Source organism: Xenopus laevis, chromosome 9_10L, assembly GCF_017654675.1.
Source record: "Xenopus laevis strain J_2021 chromosome 9_10L, Xenopus_laevis_v10.1, whole genome shotgun sequence".
NCBI lineage: Eukaryota > Metazoa > Chordata > Amphibia > Anura > Pipidae > Xenopus > Xenopus laevis.
Window position 1 is genome coordinate 67645745 of NC_054387.1, and position 26888 is coordinate 67672632.

Consider the following 26888-nt stretch of genomic DNA (forward strand, 5'->3'; position numbering starts at 1 on the left):
ATATAAGGATATTATAAGTTACTGAGGAGTTTCATGACCATATAAAAACATACAGGTCACGGAACTCCGAGGTAGCTTCTAATATCCTCATATTTTGCAACTGGGGGTACTTTATTTATTACACAAATTTCAGTGAGTCATGTGACAGAAATGACATCAGAACTCACCGTTTATAACTGATGACATCAGAACTCACCGCTTATAAGGATTTAATTGACAAGATATTCATGGCTTTGGTGTATTATATGTATACATATTCTTATAAACAGTGCTTAGCGTCATCATCACTTATAATCATTTCTTATTGATGTCATTCATTTGCATCATCATATAGGACTGGCTGAAAATTGGTATTAAAAGAATGTTTTACCACTCGTGTCCTGCTTGACTTCTAATATCCTTCTATTTAGCAGCAGGGGTTACTTTGTGTGATATGTATACTTTATTTGTATATACAGGATGCTATTACACTTCAACATAACCATGCAATGCGCGTCCCCGCACCGCACGCGCTCCCGAACTCTTTCTACTCTACGCGCGCACCCCTCCTCCCATGTGTGCTGACGCGCGCAGGGCCTGACGGGATCGCTCGCCGCCTTGGTAATGTCCGCCATGTTTGCCATGGCGCAGGGAGCGGATCGAGCCAACAAAGCCCGGATCTAGGCACGAGGAGGCGCCGCCCGAGCCGCCGCATTCCGCCCCTTCGCGCACCCCGGGGTCCCCATGAGTCCACAGGGGACGTTACCGTGCGGCTCCGGCTGGTGTTTCTGACTGAGATTTTTACGTGTTTTTTTTGTTATTCCTCCCCCCTCCCCTGCGCGTCGGGTGTTTGTGTGAGACAATGAGCAAACTCTCCTTCCGAGCGCGGGCGCTAGACGCCGCCAAACCTCTACCTATCTACCGCGGCAACGACATGCCCGACCTCAATGACTGCGTCTCCATCAACCGGGCCGTGCCGCAGATGCCGACGGGGATGGAAAAGGAGGAGGAATCGGTATGTAATATTTTTTTTATTCCCCCCTCCTCCCTCCATTGTAAATGGGAGATTGGTATTCAGGAAGCCACTTACGCTTGACGGGATACGTAGGGGTCGCTGTTTTGCCTGCTAGCTACGTCAGGGTTGGTTGGCGTAAGGCTCTAGCAGGCGTAGTTGGCGGCAACCGCCATGTTGTTGCGTGCGGCCCCTACGTCAAAGTGGGATGGGGATTGGGACGTAGGCGTAAGTAGTGCTGTGAATAGGAAGTGTCCGTTGAGGAAGCGTAGTGCAGCGGCTGCAGTTGCCGGCTTAAGCCGCATGTGTTTTGGTACCGTTATTGCTATCAGTACTATTAAATGGGAAGTTCTCCATAAATGTAGCTAAGTAGCTCTATTATTCACTTTGTATTGTTCTTTTTTGCCTTTATGCAGCCTCCTGTCATTTTTAATTGCTCCCTGTTTGCCAAGGTGCTATCATTTAAAGGGGATATAAACCCACAACTCAACCTTTGCCTAATGACAGCAAATCTAATCCTGATCACTTTTCCCTACATCAAACGTGTTCAATGGCTTTAAAGTTAGCTGTTTCAGATTGTTCCCCAGATATAAAGACATTTTTCAATGACTTTCCATTATTTATTTTTTACTGTTTTTCCAAAATCTAGTTTAATGAGACATTTTGTGTAAAAAATAAGAACGTACCAGTGCATTATACTCGTTTAGATATAGAATAATTGGGATTGAAAAAGTAGTGTTTCAGGCTGATTTATTGAATATTTATGCAAAAACCCTAATAATCCCTCCCTTCTCTTCCACTTCCTGCTCCCTGAATTCGCAGGCTGTAAAGGGGAGCCATGGGCACTCAGCTCACTGTAGGACAGGAACCAATCAGCAGCTAGCAGGACCTGATAGGGATACATTTTTAGCACCATGTAAATGCACCATCATAATATATCCTTTAAAGTCCCTGTTTCTGGTGTTTGAGTCTGACAGCTCAGTAATTCAGGTGCAGATAATGAACTGTTACTATTTTGCAACATTTGGTTGATACATTTCTCAGCAGCATTTCTGGAGTATTAGCAACTATTGTATCAATTCTAACAGCTGCCTGTAATGAAACCCAGAGATTCTGCTCAGCAGGGACAACGATAAGAAATGTATCAACTAAATGTATCCATTTAGAACAGTTTAAGGGGTCGGAGACCCCTCTCCTTAGAGCTGCTTTAGAAGGTGAAAAAAATGACACTTTACACTTCAATATTAGAAAAACAGTCACATATAAAAGAGAAAGTAATTGGAAAAAATCGTTATTTCTGGGGATCTATGAAAACAACTAGTTTGAAGGTGAACCACCCCTTTAATGAATATATTCTAGATATACTGCTTTGGCTTTAGTTTCGTACACTTGTTATCCCACTATACTGTGTGTAATCGTATAGAGCACTCTCTATGTACTGTATGTATGGACCGGTGCAAGGAGAGGAGTCCCCAATGCTGTTTTCTGTCAGCCAATCGTAACTGGGCTTTAGGAAAGGATGTGGCTGGACCACGATTGTCAGCGAGGCCTGATGTTGAGAGTTGTAGTTTAGCAGTTGTGTGGAAGCGCTTCGTTTAGTTGCGTAATATAAGAGCGCCTGTTTTAGCAGGGCAGCTATGAGTGCTACAGATGTGACTTGGCAGCTGGTTTGAATGTGGCTTTTCAACATCAGCAGCTCAAGCTTCTGCCTCATCTCCCAGCATCCCCTGCTGTTCGGCTACACGTTGCTCGCATGAGGACGTGATGTTTTACGTTGCTGTGACAGGTACTGGCGGGAGACGCTGCACGGCTTGCCCTGGGTACATTGATCTGCGAGGATCCGCTTTGCACGCGTGTGTGATAGTAAAAGCTAAGCGAGAAGCGTTTCCGTGAATGAGAACTGTGCCCCGCCCCATGTATGCTGCTATTGGATGCGCCTAATCCGTGCTGTCACAAGATCCCGCTAGCGCCAAAATATGTCCCGTCCCAGTGTGACGCACGCTGCGGTGATTGGATAATTATGTTCCCGTCTACTTGGTTTGGTCTGGCGAGATCCTTCCTGCTCAATGTGCAGCCGGACTGGCTAGTGTTGTGTGCTCGAGCGGCACTCTTCTGGCCCTTTGATGATAAGCAATAAATGCTATTTGCCTGGGTCACCATTATATTCGGGGGCATTCAATTTGTCGTCCTTAACAGCTAACTGTTACGTCTGCAGCACTTCAGTTATAGAACCCACATTTCTTATTTATTCAATTGACATGCAAATTGGTCTTAAGAAGCTGTTGCAGTTGATTTTCTATAAAACTGTAGTGAGTGAATCCTTTAACAGAGCATAACAATAGCAGTGAGCTTGCTTTTTTTGTTTAAAGGGGTAGATATCTTTTAAATCCTATGTTGCAGATGCTGATATTCTAAAACAATTTGCATTTGGTTTTCATTTTTTTATATTTAGTTTTTTAATGATTTAGCTTGTTGTGCACCAACTCTCTAGTTTGAATTTCAGCCGCTGTCTGGTTGCTAGAGTCCAGCATACCCTAGTAACCAGGCAATGTTCCTTCTAAGCTGTGCACACACATATATTTTGAGACCAGCGCCCACAGCAAATTGTGGTGCGCCCAAAGAGTTTTGCATTTATTCTGACCTGCGCTCAGTTTTTACACAAGTTAAAAACGTGCACACAAAATAAATAACACATAGCTGATACGGAATTAGAGGCCCAGGTAGTGGTTTGAGTGAGAGACTGAACGATGAATAGGTGAGGCCTAAATAGAAAGAGAAATAATATAAAGTAACAATACAATTTGTAGCTTTGCAGAACCTGGGTCAGCAACCTCCATTTAAAAGCTGGAAAGAGGTAGAACAGTAAGGCAAATAGTTTAAAAAAAGTAAAGAAATTAAAATGAAGACCGATTGAAAAATTACTTAGAATAGGACATTCTAAAAATAGTAAAAGGGAATTTAAAGGAAAACTATTCCTTCAACAGATAGTTGTGTCTGAGTAAAACAGTAGTACATACTGTCCAAAAAATGCATTTACACTTGAAAACTGATTTTATATTCTTGCATTTGCATAGCAAATAGGAAATAACTCATGTACCTGGTACAGGTATTCTGTGATGAGACAGATGTTGTCAGATAATTTGCCCCTGTCTTCCTTGAGCATAGGATTAGTAATTTGCTTCCTAATTTGTAAATTAATTACTCACATTTATTGATTTATTATGTGATTTGTATACATTTATGCATCCATTTATGTGGGATGCAACAATATTAAGAGGAGTGGAGGAGTGCATATTATACATGAGATGAATCAGCTAGTAGAAATTTGCACAGCAAACTGTTTCCATTTCATCTATAATATGTTTACATGTACACCATCATGATATGTACTGGGCAGTTCCACTAGTAGTTCCATTTACAGTGACTGCTGTGGTTTTTCGTGACTTATGTCCTGGTGATGCATTTGTCCAGTGGGTCAGTAATAAATGGCACCTTTGTTATAATCGCCCTTGTGATTTGCGATATATGTCATGGAATTTACATAATTTGTCATTCACTATATATTCTGTCATACTTTGCAATGCAGGGCTATTTTTGTCCTTAGTAACCACTAAGTGATATAAGTCCTCATTAACAAATGTAAAGTGCAAAATACTGTACAGGCAATCGCAAGGGGCAGGCAGATACTGCTTTTAATAACCGCTATATTTACCAATACAGGCATGGGATCCATTATCTGGAAACCCGTTATCCAGAAAGCTCCAAATTAAGGAAAGGCCATCTCCCATAGACTCCATTTTATCCAAATAATCCAATTTTTTTTTAAATGATTTCCTTTTTCTCTGTAATATACATGATCCCAACTAAGATACAATTAATCCTTATTGGAAGCAAAACCAGGCCATTGGGTTTATTTAATGTTTACATGATTTTCTAGTAGACTTAAGGTATGAAGATCTGAATTACAGAAAGATCCCTTATCCCAGGTCCCGAGCATTCTGGATAACTGTCCCAAACCTGTACTTGAAACCCTTTTCACTTTCATTGAACGTTCTAGACCCAAACCACTTCAACCTTGGCATACTGCTCATACAAAAGCGCTCCAAAGACACTCGCGTGCACTTGAGCGTCGCTGGCGCAAATCCCGCTCAGAATCAGACTTTTGGAGCTACAAATCTGCCCTGCGCTCCATTAACACCAGCCTCTTCCAAGCCAAACAAACATACTTTACTTCACTCATTAACTCCCTTTCTAAAAAACCAGCACAACTTTTCTCCACCTTTAGCACTCTCCTTTCCCCTTCTCCACCCCCTCCATGCACATCTGTCTCTGCTCAAGATATTGTTGAGCACTTCAAAAACAAAATTGACACTATCAGAAGGGACATTACACTACTCAACCCCCCTAGACTTCCACCACCCTCTCTCCACACTCCCCAGTCTCTCCTGTGCTCCTTCACCCCTGTCACTGATGAGGAAGTCTCAAAGCTTCTGGCCTCTTCTCACCTTACCACCTGCCCGCTTGATCCAATTCCCTCCAAAACTTCTCCGCAATACCAATCCTTGTCTAATCAAAGCCTTAACTCACCTATTTAATCTTTCGCTCTCAACTGGACTGTTTCCTTCTCAACTAAAACATGCTCTTGTCACCCCCATTCTGAAAAAACCCTCTCTTGATCCCTCCAATCTTGACAACCTCCGACCTATCTCTCTGCTACCTTTCATCTCTAAACTACTTGAGCGCCTAGTCTACAACCGACTAACCTCATTCCTCTCTGACAATAACCTGCTGGACCCCCTACAATCTGGTTTCAAGCCACAACACTCCACGGTAACTGCCCTGACTCGACTAACTAATGACCTTTTAACCGCTAAAGCCAACAATCATTTCTCACTACTAATACTGCTTGATCTCTCAGCCGCATTTGACACTGTAGATCACCCTCTCCTCCTCCAGTCACTTGGCCTTCGTGACACAGCCCTGTCCTGGTTCTCTTCTTACATCACCAATCGTTCCTTCAGTGTCTCCTACAATGGAGTATCATCTTCTCCCCTACCTCTTTCTGTTGGAGTTCCTCAAGGCTCTGTCCTGGGACCATTACTCTATACTTCCTCCCTTGGCAAATTAATAAATTCGTATGGTTTCAACTACCACCTCTATGCTGACGATACTCAGATCTATCTCTCATCTCCTGATCTCAACCCAGAACTCCTAACTCGCGTCTCCTCCTGCCTGTCCGCTATCTCTACCTGGATGTCGCAACGCTACCTTAAATTAAACCTCTCTAAAACTGAAATGGTTCGGTTTCCTCCAACTAACACCACTAGCATCCCCGAAGTATCCATCATAGTTAACAATTCCACTATCACCCCCTCTCCCCAGGCCCGGTGCCTTGGGGTTATCCTAGATTCTGCCGTCATTCACTCCTCATATCCAGTCACTTATTAAATCATGTCACTTCCACCTAAGGAACATATCCAAAATACGATCATTTATCACCCAAGACGCTGCCAAAATTCTTATTCACTCTCTCATCATATCGCGTCTAGACTACTGTAACTCTCTTTTAATTGGCCTCCCCCTCCAGAGACTGTCACCTCTCCAGTCCATAATGAACACTGCTGCGAGGCTCATACACCTCAGCAACCGCTCCTCCTCTGCCTCGCCATTCTGTCAATCCCTGCACTGGCTTCCATTACCTTTCAGAATCAAATTCAAATTAATGACACTGACTTTCAAAGCACTTCATAACTCTGCCCCACCCTACATCTCTGAACTCATCTCTATATACTCACCCACTCGCTTACTACGCTCCTCTACTGACCTACTATTCAACTCTTCTCTCATTAACTCCTCACATGCTCGCATTCAAGACTTTTCAAGGGCTGCACCCCTCCTCTGGAACGCTCTCCCACAGTCTGTCCGACTTTCTCCCAACCTTTCTGCTTTCAAGAAATCTCTGAAAACGCACTTCTTTCGAGAAGCATACCCTCACTCTGCTTAACTACCAAACGCAACACCACATACAATACCACATTTCTCACCCACTTAATTCGATCTTGCCCACTCCCACACCTTGTGTATTACTCCCTTCCCTTTAGACTGTATGCCTATGCATAGGGCCTTCCTCACCTTTTTGTACCTGTATTGATTGTGATGTCTGTTACTCCATATATTCTATATATGTAATTCATGTGATGTAGTTGTATAATCACATTTACTTTACAGTGCTACGCAATATGTTGGCGCTATATAAATACATGTTAATAAATAATAATAATTTATAAATGAGCCCTTCAGTCTGTGGGAGCCTATATAAGCAGACATTTTTCTCTGCACTTACTTAGAAACGATAGGCTTTTCTCTTTGCCACACTACATACTTTTTATTATTATTATTGTTGTTATTACTTTTATTTGATGGATTGTCTTTATATACAGGTAATAGCTTGATTTATGCTAGCTTTTTGTGTGTCTGTGTGTTACACATAGTCTGAAATTCTAGTACAGTGCCAGTACAACTGCTAGGAGTTTTCAGGTCTGGTATGTGTGTACCTTTGGGAAATAAAGTTTTAATGCTAGGCAATCAATGTTAAAATTAAACTAAAACACAGAATATTTTAATGCAAAAGTTCATAAATTGCATTTTGTCAGAGATTTGAAATTCAGCAGCAGTGCTTTATTTATTTTGCTTCTTGAATAATTGAATGTTGCCATAATATGAAACTGAAAGCAGCTCAATATATTCATCTGTTGGTACAGTGCCTGAAGCCATTTCTGTTTAAGTGTGTCCTCCTTTCTTTGCAATATTAATTTAAAGGCACACTATCATAAGTGAAATAAGGTGTCTGCATAAATTGCAAATCCTCCCATCTTAATGAGCAGAGTTTCTGTTGTGCTTACCACTTTAAGGAGGGACTTAATAGAATTCTAGGCATAGTGCTGACATCAATAATAGTTTGGCCTGGCTACTAGTGATTGCTGATTTTACTACCCTTTCCCCAGTGTGTCCCGGTGTTTTCTGATTTTTCTGAGGTGATAGAACCAGAATTAAACTGACTGTACATGGGTTTTGTCCCCTAATCTACTTTCATATTCGTACCACAAACATTCTTATACTGTAGCCACTTAACTGTGTCATTGAACTGTTTGACTTTCAGATTTACTTTAATTAATTTTAATGAAATTTCACCAACCTGTTGACCGAAGGCATTAAACCTATTCATGGGTATTATAGCTTGTGTTTACTTGAAAGCAAGCGGGTATACAGCATTATCAGATACAGTCATTAATACAAAGCAAGCTCATGTTGTAGAATTGCTTTAGAGTAATGAGTTCTTTATACTTACTGCCAGAACAATTGGAAATATAAGACTATATCTTTATGCAGTTTGCACAGAGCTGTTTTGCAGTTTTTCTGTGTTCTTTGCACATTGACTAAAACCTGAGTGTGAATTTTTTAGCTGCCCAGTAGAACAAGAACATAGATAGTGTTTGGTCACTGAAAAACAATTCTGTGACTTACACTGGCCACAATTTAAACCTTCTACAATATGTCTGTTGATTTGAGGCAAATCATAAGCCACCCAGCACAACTGCACAGGCATGCAACAATTCATCAGACACCCAAGTGATTTATTGATGTTGATGATTTACTGTCCTATTTGGTTGGTCATCCTGCACCATGAACCACAAATGCAAACCCCGTAATAGGTATTTGTATATGTGTATTTCCTGTGTGTCTATGTTTGCACAAGCACTAGTAATGTTTTGGCACCATTTTTCTTTGCACACTGATAAGAATAGTACAGAAATGCTAAGCTATAGTAAAGGCAACACTGTAGCAGTTATAAGTCAACAAACAGGAGGGTATTACTCTCACTCGCCTTCCCTAGAATGACTATTTCTGGCATTATTGAAGCTCAGTGTCCTTTCTACTGAAGTCTTGTGGAGAGCTTGGTTATATCTCCATTAATAATGCAGATTAGAGGCAGGAGGCTGATTTCCACACACACAAACAGGTATAGCACCTGTGCCCTGGTCAGTGTTGGGTTCAAGGATAGGCCAGCCGTAGTGAAACCCAGGGGTGCAGATGGTCATTCAAACATTTCATTAATGCCAAGCAGAGAAAAACACCATCTGGTCTGTTTATTTGTTGGATCTGCTTTTGAACCATGTTTGTGCTATGGTTGGAAACATGGTCAGGATTTCTGCCTAGATGTGTAACCCTATTCGTGGCCAACTGGGCCGACAGTTAAAGACTTAATAGCATCATAATACAATTTTACAGCTCTGGGAAATAAGAGAACTTGCAAGTCAGCCATCCTGGGAGATAATAGCCATAGTGGCCATTTCATTTGCTCTGTTTTTTTGCCTGTGTAACCCACCATCAAAAGAGCAGCTTTGGAATAATATATTATTGCTTTTTTGCTGGTTATTGCACTGGGACAAATGCATCGCTACTGGGAGCAGAGTAATCCTTGCATGGCTTATTGCTGGAAAAAAGGTTTTGAACTCATTAAAAAAAACAAAATAAGAATTATAGGATGACATTTAGAAACAAATGAAGTATTCAGTCTTCTGGAGAATCAGATGTGTAGTCTTTCCTTTCTCTTTGATTGTTGTGGAGACCCGGCAGTCACAAATCTCAGTTTGTTGTATCATTACGTTGATTACAAGGATAGCAAGGATATGCATGAACTGCCCGACAAACGAAATTCAAGTGCTTTATTCTTGAAAATGGTAGAGAATTTTCAGTCAGTGTGTGTTGCAAAATTGTTCCACATGGCATAGAGAATGCATTTAGCAATTAATAATTATGCCCTTAGATCCCCTTTAATTATTTCTGTAAGCCAGTTTGTCTCCTTCCTAATAAACAAGTCCCTAGCAGTTTTGCTCTATACACCCCAGCACCCCTGGCATAATGCAGTTTAGATTACTCTTGCCTGCAAAATGCTGTCGGCAAAACATGCATTTGCTAACTTTCTTCATTTCATGACTAACATACAGCCTGGCAGGCCTTTAGTGTATAGTGATGTTTGGTAATAAGCCTCAGAAAGTGAGTTGTTGACTTCATGATAACCAAATTGTACATTTTGGAAATGTAAAATCAGTTTATTCTTTAAGCACATACTTCTTTAATAATATTTTAATTTTTATGTGTACAGTATGTTAACATGGAGGATATCTTGTATTGGCCCTAGGCTGAAGCTGTTGCTGGAGGCAGGCAGGATTGAGGTTATTGCATGTAGCTGAATGTAAGGTTAATGGCTGGCAGCTAGTGACTCACCTAGTTATCTTCCTTCTGGGACATGGCTGTTACAGTACTTGGTATTATTCATGTTAGCTTCCCTGTAGACACTTGTGTGAATGGGCTCTTAAGGGTCACATAATCGGCTTTATGGGAATATACACCAGCTGTAATCAAGCTAAACTAATGCTGTATTACACGACAAACACCATCGATGAATGAACTTGGCTGTGTTTGTTATTGTGATCAGGGAGCCCTATTCATCTGCTTATTTCTCTTTGATCTGTGTGTGTGTGTGTGTGTCTGCCATACTTGGTCATATACATTTATTCTCAAGTACATAATGAAAGTCATTTTTTGTAATTGAAGTGACATTAAAAATGGTAGTCAATGTGTTTTGTTTTACCAAGCAATATCTTGTGATTTAAGGGTAATGTTAAGACCATTTATCTGCTTGTGTATTGGGACTTCCAACGGGACAACCCGACTTGTATGTGGCTAGGTTTGATTGGTGACCGCATCTGCTAGTTGATGGAATCCTCACTTCGATTGTTTGTATACTGGCCATTGTAATCCAATCATTTGCTCCTATTGGGCCAATGCTTGGATTAAAGCCCAAAATCGTCCACTTTATGTCGCCAGATCAGGGAAAGATCCGCTCATTTGGCGACCTTGCCAAATGAGCAGATCTTAGTGTTGGGCCTCCTTTAGAAAAGAGTTAACTCAAATTTTTGGGGATGGTAAGCTAGTAAAAACTACCCTTGGATTGGAAGATATAGCAGTAGGCCTATCATCTATGGCAAGAACTGGCCTTCTAGTTATTTCATAGTTGCTAAAAAAAACTTTATTTTGCTGTCTATTCCTTCCCATGTAAAATCACTTCTTTGATTTAGCCATGAGCAGTTAAGAGTTTACGACCTCAAAGCTGTGTTGGGCTAGAAACAGCATTGCTAGGCAACAAGCCTGTCTTCATACCTTGCCTGTTTAATTCCAAGCTTTATACATAAAGGGCATCTTTGGGCTGACATTTCATTCAGTTACATACCCAGCTGCCTTGACATTTACTACAGAGTATCCTTTAAACTGATGCAACCTGTCTCTAAAATTGTGTATGGAAGGGGGGAGGTGCTTTTACGCCAAGGGCATGAGAAATGGCCCATGTGGCCACTAACTGCCTGCTCACTACCATTGTGGGGAACACAAGGCTTTACCATTACTTTTGAGCTGATAAACTCTTAAAGGGGACCCGTCACCCAAAAAAATTATTCCAAATCATATTTTATTATTTTAGTCAAGCAAAATTAACTTTAATTGCACTGTATAAATTATTTGAGTCTTGTTTCCAAAAGTCTGGGAAATCATAATTATAGCAAGCAGGCAGGAGCCATTTTATGGACATTGTTATTAAGACAAGCCTTCCATCATCAGAATCTTGTTTGTGCACCAGAATGGGTGACCTGATGTCTATCCTCACCCACTGGCTACACAATTAAATGGTAAAGAGAGAGGGGGAATGTGGGGAGGGCAGTGACCTTTAGGAAGTGCTGAATGGAAAGTGAAAGTAATGCCTAAGGCATAGAGCAGGGGCAGGCAATACTTGATTGACAGCTGAGATTTTTAAATAAGTTTACAACAGCTATGAATGCTTTAATTAAAAAAAAAATGTTGCATTTCATGTTTAATTTGAAAAGGATTTTTATTATACAGCCTTTTATGTCTGGATGACAGGTCCACTTTAAACACAACGGTAGATGTTTCAGCCACAATCAATGTCTCTGTTAATATCAAATAACAGTCACTTGGAAAGACTGACAAGTGCCCCATGACCTGCTAGTTTGGCCACAAACAACAGTACAGGTGTTACTGATTTTGGATATATTTTTTAGTCTATTTTGTGCATTTTTGGACACAGCAGAGAGCAGATGAAAACATGTAATTCTGGCATTGGCTGCTCAATGAAGGTATTAACCTGTGCCAGTGACAAGTTGAAACTTTGATGGGATGTTTATGTAATATTTAGTTCAGTTTTTTTGTGACATTTTATTTCTTGTTTTAAGAAGCAGTTGGAATTGGTGCGAAAAACTGGGGGGGGGGGGGTACTTTATCCAAGCACTGCTCCTTTCTCCTGTCAGAGTGTTGTGCTTGTCAGAGGTGGCAGATTTAGGGCAGAACCTGTGAGTAAGTGAGTAATTATTCCCGCAGGAAACAAATCCTATACCCTGACCCCCTTTTTTTCCTTTTTTTACACTTCATGCACTATACATACATTTTTAATGCAATTCCTGCACACAATGAGTTGTGTGTCACTGCCAATAGCATGTTTACTGGTTCATGAGAATTATGTATCTGTGACTAATTGTACAGTTTGTTCTATTCTGTGTATCAGGGAAGAGCGATTTCCTGGTAGGAGTAACTTTATGCATGGAATCTGTTTGGAAGCTGTGTGCAGTAGCGAATAGCAGATACATACCTTCCTATACAGAATCATTTCATTCAGTTTATTTGCCTTTAGTACTCATATATAGATTCTCCTACATTTGCCTGTTTATTATATAGCTTTGTTATGGTGGTTGCATTGTAATAAACACGTTCTGCTCTGTTTTGCATCTGAAATTGGTTTGGTGCATGATCTTATATTGTATAATATTGTCTGACCAACCTGACCGGCAATTAAGAAATACATTTGGTCTGTATCTTCTACTAGTGCATACCAATGTCATCCATGAAAATAATACTTCCTCTTGTGACTGGCACAGAAAGGCTTTGTGTTTCCTTCCGCCTGCAGGCTTTCTGGATTGACTGCAAAGGTATCACAAGGTAAAAGACAAAGCAGTCAGATGAACAGTATGTCATTACAGCACAGAGAGTGCTTACATAATTGGGAGTCATGCCCAGTTCATTGGAACTACCAGCTTTGTTGACATTTACTGAGAGAGTCTGATCAAATTGTAAATAAGTTAATATCCAGAACAGGTTCAACTGCTACTGGGCTGGAAAGGCCGATCTAATGGTAGCCAGTCCAAAATCATGAAAGATGGTAGTATCTCATATTCAACAAAGACTGTATGTTTTTCAAACTATCGGGGTACGATTGTCAAAACTGGTTTATCCAGTCTTCAGAGTTATCTGGCTGCTGTAATGTGTATAATGTATGTGGCAGATTGATCTTGTGCATTGGTGGCCAACTATTAATTGGCATATGTTTTGTCTTTAAAGTCAAACTAGTTTATAGATGCATGGTAATTGTAGCAAGGAATCTGTAGCCCTGTCGAAGTTAAGTGATTACAACTTGCAACATTTTGGCTTTGGGTTAAACCTGTGGCTTGTATTAGTCATATAATGTATGGGCCCTATCCTATACCTGTGTAGACTCCATACATAAACTACAATGCTTAATTAAACATGGGTTTGAGGTGAGGGATTAGGTTAATGACTCACAGGGCATGGTTTCAAGTAGACAAAAAAGTGCCTAAAACTGGCACTATGAATGAGGTGGATTCGGGTGTATTGGTGCTGCATTAAAATATTCACCAGGTCTGAAACTGCTCCATGTTCCATTACTCTGAAAAATGCATCCTCCACGTTGTTTTATCGTGTCTTGTTCACCTTTAATTAACTTTATGCAGACAGCAATGTTTTCAGAAGACTGAAATGAAAAAGTTAGTCATTCTATAACATACTTAACTTGAAGGTGTATGGCAAAGTATTATCTCTTTACTTTTATTTTATGGTCACCGCCAGGTCTGGACTGGGATTAAATAGTTCCTGGCATTTCAAGCTCTGGCAGGCACAAACAGCCCCCACTAGGCCAATAAATAGTGGCATCTTACAGCAGCCCCTCTGGCATCCACATGTTGTCAGTCCAGGCCTGGTCATCACTCCTTTTTGATAGGTGGGACACTATCAGTGACCATTGCCCACAGATCACAAACATTATGCTCTTCCTTTGCACAATGTACTGCCAGATGATTCTCGTCACATTTAAGTTTACCTTCATTATACCTTTCAGTAGTTCTGATGTGGGATTTATGTTCAGTGAATTTGGCTTACTGTTATTGGTATATAAGGGAATATGTATATTTAACAATATAAACACAAAACAAATTGTATGGCAATCATAATGTCCCTAAACCATATATTTACAGGCAGAACATGAATATGTGGAATAAGTACCTTCAATCACTGCTCTGCAACATTTAAGGGGTTATTTATGAAAGGTTGAGTTGTTTCAGTAAAAACTTTTTTAAGATTTATTATACCCTGAAGCTGCAAAAATCCTAAATACGAAAACATTCCAGCTAAAACCTGTTGAGGGTATGTAAAAGTCAATGGCAGAGGTCCCTTGAACCATTTAAAGATGCTTTCAGCCTTTATGATTTTCAGGTTTTTTTGGTTGTTTGTGAAATTCAAGGTAGTCAATCAATTTGAGTATTACAGTTTTTTCCCCCCCAATTACATTCATTCGAGTTTTTTACATTTGAGTTTTTTCATAAATAAGCAAACATTCAAGTTATAAGTTTATTCGAGGTAGAAAAAACCTCACAAACTTGACCTGTGACTTACATTTCCTATATGCATGGGCAGGTGACCCTTTCACTTAACTGCATAAAGATGTGTCAGATGATATTATGTTCCAGTTTTTCCAAACAATTCTCAAATGTGCATTACTGGTTAAAGTTTGTAACAAATATGGATTTTTTTAGTGCGCTTTTTACCAGGGGTGAGTGCCTGGGCCAATTTCAGTGCCCTCTCTATAACAGATAAAGGATATCCCTGTTGTTGAGATTTCCAGTTCCATTTCATTATCATCTGTACATATTTGCAATACCTTCATAAACTGTTAAATTTGTAAATTTACCCTTAAATGTTTTGGATATTCGCTGTCAAATCTCTCCAATGTATTTCTGTCTTATTTTACTCTTTTTTTTTTTACTATACTTTAGTAGAACAGTGACCCTCCTTTCTAAATACTTGAACATCTAAAAGGGCGGGATGGTGTATCTGTCACATTCCGTGTTGAAAGTCAATACTTTGGTACTAGGTTAATAAGATAGTCCACCAAATCATCATGGGAGCCCCATCACACCGTAAAGTTGTTGTCTATGTGGCGGCACATTGAAATGATATAAATATATGTATATATTCCCAAGCATGTTCTCTAAATGTTTTTTTTTTTTATTGGTGACTATCCACAAATTTACTGAACAGACAGATGGCAGGAGTGTCAGTGGGTTACATTTGTGTGCTCTTCATTGTGGGTATCATGTGATTATGCACAATTTTAATGGAAATATTTCTAATGTGTTTCTGTGCCAGCATCGCCGTGCCCACCTGTTTAATCTCGGAGGGTTTTGGCAGAGTCAGTTAATGGTGACTGACACTATCGGCATATTTCCAACCCGGCTGATCCATAGAAATAAATGGCATTACTGCACATGAAAGCTGCTCCGACTGAAAGGACACAACTTACTCTCTGTGCTTAAAGAAACAGTATCCACAAAAACTGAAAGTGTCTTAAAGGAATACCATTTTAATGTACTCTTGCCCTGCACTGGTAAAGCAGATGTGTTTGCTTCAGAAACACAACTATAGTTTATATAACAAGCCTCTATGTAACCACGGAGTCAGACATTCAAGCCCAGGATACACAATGGATAACAGAAGTTCTGAAGAATCCCCTTGTATACTACGGAGCTTATCTGTTATCTGCTGTGTATCCTGTGCCTTTTCAGCTTTGAATGGCTGCCCCATAGCTACACAGCAGCTTGTTTATGCAAACTATTGTTGAGTGAACACTTCAGTTTATACAGTGCAGCACAACAGTACATTATATTTTCATTGCTTTGAAATACTTTAATATGTTGGTGTTACTGTTTACATTTAAATGACAAACAAAGACTGTGTAATGGTGTTGCATGTGTGGTATGATTGTCACCTTCTATTACCACTGAATTACAGAGCACAGATAGTAATGACGCTGGTTACCCAGTGGGTTAGATTAGGTTTGTCCAAAAGCTAGATCGGGATATACCAGTAAACATAATAAATAGTTGTTTTTTTAAATATCATAATATAAAGTCTCTTATGAATCAATATAATATTTAAGTAATATTTTCCATTGAACAGAATGCTAACAGTGATATTATGGATAAAGGTACAATATCACTAAAAGTAGACCCCGCATTAGTAAAAGTATGGGCACTCCTGGATTAGGCACTTCTGTGTTGGTCTCCTTTCAACCGACATTCTTGCACAAAAAAGGGCACAGTGAAGGTTTCACACCATTCTGTTATGTACATCCTGCCCAAGAGACCTGTAAGTGACATGTTATCTATCTGTATAATATCTGATTGCTTCCCAGTATAATAAATGGCAATTTCTTGGCAATGGCAAACCACATGTGGGTCTGAATGAGGCAGAAACCCTATTTTGTGTTCTCTGTATGTAGAATTCATCTTTTATTTAGCTTAATTTTGAGGATAACTAAAATATGTTCTATTAATGAGAAGCTCTAGTATAGTGTGATGACATTATTTACTCCATGCATTTACTCAATGCATTTTATACATCAGAGGCATGAAACATGATTTGTACTCTTCTGTAGCAAAAGGGTTCTTTATTGGCTGCTGTTGGCTAATCAACCGTTTCCTTTACAATTATCAGTGCTGAATACTGTTGAGTAGGCAATATGGCAACACTATTTGTTTAGAATGTCAGTATGATGATTCCGGAGATGAAACACTCTGGGCAAGATGTCATTCTGCTTAAATATTCAAGGATGTGATACACTATTTGTGATCCTCCGCTGGAATGTTCTATATAGCAATGTAACATTGTTCATGACTGCGCTCTGTTACACAAATTAACACTTGGTTTTTCAGCAATAGAGAATCTTATTTTATTTCCCACAGTTACTATCACAGTGCCATGACTGTCTATCTGTTAATTACACAATTATAGGGTGCCAGGAGTTAAGGCAAAAATCATTGTTTATGTTTCCGCCTTGCATCTGTTGCGGTTTTTCAAATGTGATCATCTCCTATGTGCATTATCTTGTTTGTTCCTTGTGGAGGATGAATGCATTCTAATGTTCCTCTGCAGTGAGAGGCTGACACACCAAAAACGCAAAGTCTCCCTGCTAAAGGCATGCTGTTGCCACAGAAGCCACATTGTCACATTATGCCGTGGCATTCAGTTGTTACTAGAAAGCGCTGCTGTTCGAGGGTCTTGGCATATTTTACCTGACTCAAAAGAGCCCCCCTCTTGCCACTGCCATTGACTCAAATGTTATACATGCAGACATGTTTTCAGACTGTGTGCTTTATAGATAGTACAATGATGCCACAGAAGTAGGAGTCTGATCTACTGTCTAACAGGGCCGCACCTTTGTTCAGATTGTTTCTGTTTTGTCATATGGATAATATCTTTCCTGCGTTAATTCATCAAGTGCTGAGAATCGGCAACCACTCCTACTTTGACACGGTCAAATTCTTAAGTACCTGAATGTGTCCCTCGGTTCCTGCGTCTGGCTGCTTTCCTAGATATCCTGAACGACATAGAGTGAGTACAATCTCATAAAGAATATCATGTCATTTTCAGCAACTCATCTTGTCAGAACGTTTCCTCCGAAATTAAAATAATTGGCACTTTCTTGCTCCCAGCACCAACATCTGATTCCATTTTTTCCCAAAACTTGTTAAATATGTCCAAAAACAATCTCAATTTTCTAATGGTACCTTTCTCTGGTCTAAGCATCCTCTGTCTGACTGGCAGATTGGCTACATCTTTCCTTAGCTCCTTCCACAAGGCTTTTGTTGTGTATATAAATCTAAACAAGAAGCCAGAAGGTATTGTGGTCTAGCAATTCAGCATAGGTATTGGCCTATACTAAGCACAATTCTACTGGGAAATGTAGTATTAATGTAGAAATAGAAAATCAGTGAGCTGGTGCATCTGAGTCTCCCAGGGTAGATGTAAACTGTGCTACATTCTGCCATTGCAATAATCCAGCTGTGCACATCTTTACATATGCAGTTTATTTTCATTTTTTGATTATTACATGCACTATTACATTATTATTGTGCATTTTTACATGTATGGCTGTTTGTTAAGGTGCTTTTCTAACAGGTACTTTCAACCCCAACATATACGTCTTTTATATGTTGAAAATGTATTCCACTTCCAATGAGTTTACATGTATGATTTTATTAAGTATAAGCCTAAAATGTGCCAACTATGTGCTAACACTACAGTTCAGGAAGGGAATATCCTGGGTGCAAAAAAAGCTGCTTCCCCACACTTGTCTATATTCAGGATAGTATAATTTCATTATAGTGATTATGGAATTGGCTTGGGGCTGTGAGACTGGAAAATTAAACAGTATGTAGTTATTTATAGCCCTTATAAACACTTCCCATTATAGTGCCTCTGTCATTTTTGCTTTTTTAGTCCATGCAGAAACATAAATACATATATAGGTAACAAAGCACACAGCAATTATGTAGCCTGGAAAATATTAGACATGCAAATATGACATATTCTGTTCTATTCTGTAATATGTATAAATCCATTTATATAAACGCACTTTGGCTGAATGGATAGCCAGCAGTGTGAATTCCCTGACAGTAAGAGATTAAATGTCCTTTTATAACACAGGCTGTGCAGGTATGATATGCCATTTCTATGACACACTCTCCCTTTCCTTTTATATGTATACTGAATAATAATTCACTTTCAGCTTTCTCTGCCAGTTCAGAATAAAATATTTTGTTCAACTGGAGTATTTTGTTGCCCCGCAGTGGCCAAATTACTGTGAAAATGGTAACATGCCAGATTAGAGCAGGACATAGACGCAAAGATACCATGGTACAAAACGAAGATTCGTTAAATTTTCAGTTTGTGTGTGGATTGGTCGTTTAGTCGATTGGACAGTTTAAAAGCTTTTTATTGACTACCGATAATATCTCTGCATGTACTGCCTATCTGATGAGATCAATGGCAGACTGTAACTACCTACTAACGTGATAATCTGCACATCTATGGCCAACCTTAGTCTGTAGCTTTGCACTGAGTACACCCCATTTATATCCTGGATATGGTTATACCCTCAGAACAAATCCACTGAAATTGACTGCCTTGTCCTGGGAGACTGACCCATTCAGCAGAGTTTTTAGGGGCTTTGTGTATTCACATTTAGTATATATTCTCGGCATACGATAATGACCAAATAAAAGGAACACAAACAATCCGTTTGAAATAACAGTAATTGAATATTAGGTTTTATTAAGACAGATGTTCTGTACTGGCATCCTCTCTGGAATCAGCCCATTACAGTCCCCCATGTCTCTGATGTGAGAATGATGTACATAATGATTCTGGGACCTTACACAGTCTCAGCAACGCAATGCTGCGTTATTCTTCAGAGGGTTACAAACTAGGAAACATTATAGAAAACACAATTTGTGAGGTTTGTTATATCCTGCTAAGCAGACTGAGCAAGTGTATATATAACATAACACATAACAAGAATAACATTTTGCATTTATGGCCAGAAATTGCTCCAAATAACAGATGGACAGTTAATGTCTTTTAGAGAAAACAAAGCAATTTTGCATAAAACAACAAAGTACATATTTTATTCACACAACATTACAGCACACAATCTGAACCGTAACAACCATACAGCTTTGATATTAAAGCCATGTCTTTTCACTTTCTCCCTGGAAATAATAGCACATTGACGCCCTCCCCCCACTGGGTGCAACTTGGGTCACAAAATGACCCCATAGCTTTATTTATCTTTTGTGCTAGCTGATTTTACCAGCCATTTTTAAGTTATTATGTGCTATTATTCATTCGTTTGGTGGAATCTTTTATCTCATCAACTGGTTAACTTGCCAAATTGGTATGTTCTGATGTGGCCCTTTGCAATTTTCACCTGATGGGATTTCCCAGTCATCTCTATTGATATCTAAACATATTCTAGATTTCAGGCCCTAGACAAAGGCCAGACATGTGAAGTGGTCAGTTTCTTATGATTGCTGAACAGCCACATTTATGACCAGTTAGACCCAAAATTACATTTCCTATTACATTTTTAGCTGTTTGTGAACAAATGTATTCACTCAGTCTGGAAATCCCAATTTTGGTGCTACCGATCTGGTTACACCAGACTGCTGCACAGTGTATGTCTAGCTATCTTAGACTAAGGGGTTGTAGTGCATGTTTTACTTTCACTTTTTGTCCTCTCATGGGAGGACAAGTTTTCCTGGTTCTGACCGTAATATTCTATTTCCTTTCTGGCAAATAACAGAAGTTGTGCTGTTTGCTGGATATTTTATATCTTTCCTTACAAGACAGAGCAAATCAAATATCTGACTGAAACTTAAACTTATGGACCGATATTATGAACTGATATCTGGACAGTGATTGGCCAAATATTATAGGTTTAAAAGCCTCTTGGGGAAGGACTCATCAGCTCTATTATTTTCCAGAATGCCCAGACAGCAGTTTCATTGTACAGTACCTACATACACACATACACACATACATACATACATACATGTCTGTATGCAGCTTAGTTACCACCAGTACAAGGCACTGTTTTTTGTTTTTTTTTTATTGTAGAAAATGATTTGCTTAAAATTAGCCTCTGTAGGAGATAGCATTCCCCTTGTACCAAACCTGTAATAATCTTTGTCATTGCACCTTTATAGACCGGCCATTGAGGGTATGTTACTGTTTTGTGACTGCTGATCCAATGTATTTGTATTTTTGATAAGGAAAGGGTTGTTGTTGGTTGCACACTAGGGCAGCTCCATTCAGCATAAGGGACATTACATGCCTATAACAACCTGGCATTTTAAGGATCCACTTTCAGTTTGAAATCTTTACTTTCCTCCCCATCAGCTTCTGTTCTGTTGATGGTGCATGTGGTGCCAGAGCAATAATTTACAGTTATGATTTTCAAGCCACGTGTTGGCAGCTGATGTGGGCCGTTCATTAGCTTCACTGTGCTTTTATTGGTAGGGATTTCTCTGCTTCAACTAAGTGATGCATTATCTGTGTTCCCACGCCATTATAGAGATATAGTGACTCAACATGAGAAGGACAATGTCCTTTGACATTCTGGAGGAAAAAAAAGGTTTAGTCACTTCATAGCATGTAAGGGGGACTGGCAGGAACAGCTTATTGTTTTTTGTTTTCCTTTACACAAACCAAAACCTTGGAGGGCACATGTTCTATTCTTTATGTATGCTATTTATATTTAATTTGTTATTGGAAGTAGTCATGCTACTTGTTCGACTGATTTTTTTTGGATGACTGTAGCCCCTTGTGGTTTATATGCTGATTTGTCTATTAGTTTTGTCTGTGGAGCTGAGGCACGCAATTGCTAAGTATAAGCATCTGTGCAGTGTCTAAGTGGTGCCCATATATTTATTCATATATTTATTCATTATTCATGTTTACGTTTTTAGTGGGTCATAGAATTCCCTATTTAATTCTGAATCATTTGCCTGCCTCTTTCCAGCTTTTAAATAGGGGTCACTGACCCCTGCAGCCAAAACACCCTTTCTCTTTGAGGCTACAATGTAATTGTTATTGTTACTTTTATCACTTATCTTGATAGTCACTCCCGCTATTTAACTTTCATTTTCTTTCAAACCACTATGTGGTTGCCAGGTTTACCTAAAGCCTAGCAACAAAAGAGCTGCTGAAAAAGCCTTAAAGGGGAACTCCACACAATCATTACTCGAGCTTTTTGAAAAGTAAATCTAATTTCAAGCAACTTTGCAATATACATCAATTAAAAAATATGCAGACTTTTCATGGTTTTTAATGGTTTGGAACATTCCCTAAGCCAAGCCTCCTGCTCTCCTGCTGAGCTGGCTGACTACTTTGCTGAGCTGGCTGACTACTGTTCATTTGTATCAACAGCCAGCTGTCCTCCGCCTGCATCCTCCAAACCCCACAATTCACTGCACACGTGATTTCAATAAGGAGCAGAACATCACAGTGCAGTGCTTTGTGGGTTATGTAGTTCTTGCATGCTGTTTGTAAGCTGTAGAGTAGTTGTTACAATTTGTCAGTGTTTAGTCCCTCCTCTACTGCCATGATTTCAAATGATGCAGAAATAGAAATGTTGGATTTCAGCATAGAAAATGGCATTTATTCATACTTTTTGAAGAAACCGATAACTGTGGTGGGTATATTAGGCGTTTCTGTGTTATGTGGGCCTCTTTATCAAATTTTGGTTTGGAAGCTGGAGTTCCCCTTTAATGAATAAATAAAATTCAATAGAACTTGTACTTGCAATATACTGTAGTCACTTTGTTGTGACTCTTAAAGGGGAAGGAAACCTAGTCGGCGCAAACCCCCCATCCTCCCCCCTGGCCTACCCGTCCCGCTGGGCAAATGCCCCTAACTTGTTACCCTTCTGCGCAGGTCCAGTCCAGGGAGTTCACCGACGACATCTTCTTCCACGCGATCTTCTTCCTGCTTTGAACGGCGCATGCGCAGTAGGATCATTTCGCCGATACGATCTACTGCGCATGCGCGTGACTTTTGGCGCATGCGCAGTAGATCCGTACCGGCGAAATGATCCTACTGCGCATGCGCCAAAACGCCGTTCACAGCAGGAAGAAGATCGCGTGGAAGAAGATGTCGTCGGTGAACTCCCTGGACTGGACCTGCGCAGAAGGGTAAGTAACAAGTTAGGGGCATTTGCCCAGTGGGACGGGTAGGCCAGGGGGGAGGAGGGAGGGTGGGCAACAAATGGGTGGGGGGGTGGGGGGTTTGCGCCGACTAGGTTTCCTTCCCCTTTAAGTCAACTGATCACAGGCAAGGGGTGCATAGTTTCAAATATTATGCATACTTCAACCATTGCATTACAGTTTTCTAATCAGATAATTGCTTTCCAAGATCCTGCTAATTGTATCCGAATACGTGGGCTGCTGTTCTTTCCATCAGCTCTGCTGGGAGCTTGGTTCGTTGTAGTTAAATGCCTAAATAACCTAAGCCATCATACCTCTCAGTCCTTTTAAATAATTCACTCTTGCTTCAAATTGCTGCTAGTAGTTACACTATTAAATGTATATATATTTATATATGAATTGTTAAGTTGAAATTTATGCTGTGAATTTTTGCATTATATGAAATCCGCGTAATGAGTTTTGCACAAGTTTTTTGATACTTTATGTGAATTAATTAAAAAACCTCAATTAATTGAAATGAACTCCAAAAATCATTTAATTAATTATAAACTTTATTTCAATAAGAAGTATTTTACAGAGTGCGACAAAAGGGACCATTTTTTGTTTAAATCTGCCTTATTTTATACTTGGTTTAATATGCCTGGTGTAACTAGAATAATAGATAGAAAATAATATTTCACCTCCTATAAAATTGACTAGAGCAACCTAGCCGCACCTGAGCTAAAGTAGAGCCTGAGTGTAGCTGAGGTCCGTTTCCTGAGGAATTACAACTCTCAGAATACCTAGGAGACTGAAATTATTTAGCTAGCGGTGAAATCAGGCTAATGATGATAACACAGGTATATTGAGTGAGTGAGTGATTGTCATGGTTGGAAGTGATAGCAGAATCAGTATGTATGTATAATGGGCTGGTAACCATGGAAACAAGGAGATGCACTCCGATAAATATGTAATGGATTCAGAGAAGGACATGACTGCCTGTGTATACAAGAGGTCCTCTGTGCTCCCACTATCAATATATTTAAGGCATTGAAATATTGTTTGCATACAAAAATGCCTTACTCTTTAAACAAAACAGGGATTTTGTTTGTCCATATATTGCATTATATTTAAGCTGGCCAAAGGACCTCTTGTATTTGTCTATATGCATTTTGTGGTCACAGCCTCATTGCAACCCTGCTTAATGGTTTAAAACTTAGTGGTGAGCACAATTTTCCCTTGTATATATATGAAATAAAGTGGTCTTTCCTCTACTGTATGAGTTGTTTGTATGTATATCTTCATATAGCGCTACTGTGTGCATTCATATACTGAATATGCACTCCATTAAATATATGCAGTTATGACATATAAGTGCCTTTTGTTATGAGATTGAGTGAGGAGCTTCCTGATCCTTACAACTTACAATCTAAGTCATGAAGGGAATTTCTTGGCCATGTTTTACATTGGGCATTTTGAACACCATGGATCTAACTTTTCGCTCATAGCCTAGGACCTGTAGTAGCCCACTGTTGTCAGTTGAATATCCAGTCCATAGCCTGGAGATTACTGCTATACGTCTATATCGGCTCCTTTTAATATATATATATACAAGTGTGTGTGTGTGTATATTTACAAGTTGCACATTTTATTGATGTCCATAAAACTGATTTTGTTTTGTCACTAAAGCCTTGCCATTGACTTGCAGGAACATCACTTACAGCGAGCAATCTCAGCACAACAAGTTTTCAGAGAGAAGAAAGAAAGCATGGTCATTCCAGTTCCTGAGGCCGAGAGCAATGTACACTACTACAGTCGTCTGTACAAAGGGGAATTTAAACAGCCCAAGCAGTTCATTCACGTCCAACGTAAGATCCTCTGTTGTTCCTCTATTCCCTGAAAGCCTGGCTGTCCTTATACTTGTCTCTCTTCCAACTAACAAACAAGCATGCATCTGTTAATCATAAATGGCAAGCCACCTGCCCCCTCAAGCATGAAGCCAAGTTTTGCCTATTGCTCTGTATAATAACGGCTGAAAAGCACGTCTCACACTGACTCTTTAATACCCTCTTCATATTGTTACGTGACTTCCGATTTGTTTCCTGATCCTAAAGTTCTCATAACTGTAAAACATGTAAATCCAGGATTTCCTTTTACAAGCTGCCTGCATCTCAGCCAAATCAAATCCAAACTCTTGGTGTCATGTGACTTAAAGGGGCTAACAATTGAAATGGCTGCAAATGTTATCTTTGAACAAAAAAATTCAATTCCAATTCTATTCCAATCTTTTGAATCAGAGCAGTATTTTGTTGCTGTAGAATTCATGTATTCTTCAGCAGCAAAACAGCCCCTGTCACCACCCCACACTTTACAACACTTTAATTCCAAACATAATGTATTTGGTTCATTTATTTCTGCAAATGTATTAATGTGTTTTTACGTAGGAGCTACCATATTGTTAGCATAGCCATTCTTCAGATAACATCTCAGCACTGCCATCTAGTGGTCATTAACTTTTGCTTAGTCATAAGGATTGCCTGAAATAATGACATCTGTGAAATCATATGTAAAAATGCATACTGATTAACAAATGTGACACTTTTAGCTTTTAATCTGGACTATGAGCAGCCGGATTATGATATGGACTCTGAAGACGAGACATTGCTTAACCGACTGAACAGGAAAATGGAAATCAAGCCACTGCAATTTGAAATTATGATTGACAGGCTGGAAAAGGCAAGCTCAAATCAGGTAACGTATCGGTTATTATTCATAATGCGTCCTGGGCTTGCTGTCCCGTCTCTAATAATTATAATGAGGTATTTTGATTCCAAGTTTTTAGTGTATTTTTTTTTAAATTTTTTAAATGACTGGATATCTGAAGGGCATCCAGAAAGTTTATTGTAGCAAAAAGACAGCACAGTAAATTGGTATCATTAATCCTTCATGATCTCATTATGTTTCTCTCTCTTCCACTGGATGCACTCGTCTGTTCTAAGTGAGGAAAAAATATTTGTAGCCCATTTCCCCCTCATAACCTGTAATGTGTTAACTTGAATAGCTAAGAATAAAGGTTTTCAACAGTAACATTTGCATAGTATAGTTGTCTCGATATCAGACTACATAAAGGTCATTAGACCTTCACCATGGGCTACTGGCACCAAAGGACAGCACATGCCTACCCCTAGTTCTGGCATTGAAGCTAAAATTACAGGTGTTTCATTGGGTTCTAGAATTAAATAGTTAAAAAAAAATATATATATATATATATATATATATATATATATATATATATATATATATATCCTTTAATCCTCAGTTTGTCTTTAAGATAAACATATTGTTCCACTCTTATTTATTGTCTTCCTTTTCATTTTTACATACAGTTATATATGTGACAGCTCGTATATTAATTCATATTCTTGCGTTTCCTTTTAGCTTGTTACTCTCCAGGAAGCTAAGCTGCTGCTAAATGAAGATGATTACTTAATCAAATCTGTATATGACTACTGGATAAGAAAGCGGAAGAACTGCAGGGGGCCATCCCTCATTCCTCAAGTCATGCAAGAGAAAAGAGATGGTTCTTCAAATAATGACCCTTATGTTGCTTTTCGACGAAGAACAGAGAAAATGCAAACTCGAAAGGTAATATTCTGAAATTAGAGTATTACTGTTAAACTGACCATAGATGTAAAGATCTACTTATTTGGCGAGGCCACGTTGTCCACAATTATCCCTAAAGGATAAAATCACACAAGTGGATATCTGCTATGACACTTACTTGCTGTTTGACTTCTTAAAAAGAAGAATCTAACCAGTACAATGGGGCTGTCTAGCCTATATCTCAAAAATGGCCTGTGTTATTGTTCAGTTAGATACTTGAACAGCACTCCCCCCCCCCCCCCCCCAATTAAAAAAACTTTTTTATAATGGCATCTTCTTATTATGGGTGACGG

At 39.3% G+C, this 26888-nt stretch overlaps 1 protein-coding gene across 2 annotated transcripts in view; it reads left to right on the forward strand.

The window, feature by feature from the left end:
• The first annotated feature begins 553 nt into the window (after positions 1–553).
• Positions 554–26888, forward strand: part of epc2.L (enhancer of polycomb homolog 2 L homeolog) — a 41218-nt gene continuing 14883 nt past the window's right edge. The window contains exons 1-4 of one of the 2 annotated variants that reach the window (XM_041577413.1): positions 554–994; positions 24641–24800; positions 25538–25683; positions 26371–26577. In XM_041577413.1, the coding sequence (XP_041433347.1) occupies positions 842–994; positions 24641–24800; positions 25538–25683; positions 26371–26577 (666 nt within the window). In that variant the 5' untranslated portion in view covers positions 554–841. Of the gene's footprint in view, positions 995–17728; positions 17801–24640; positions 24801–25537; positions 25684–26370; positions 26578–26888 lie in introns of those variants that run through there. The other variant, XM_041577414.1, reaches the window with a different exon arrangement.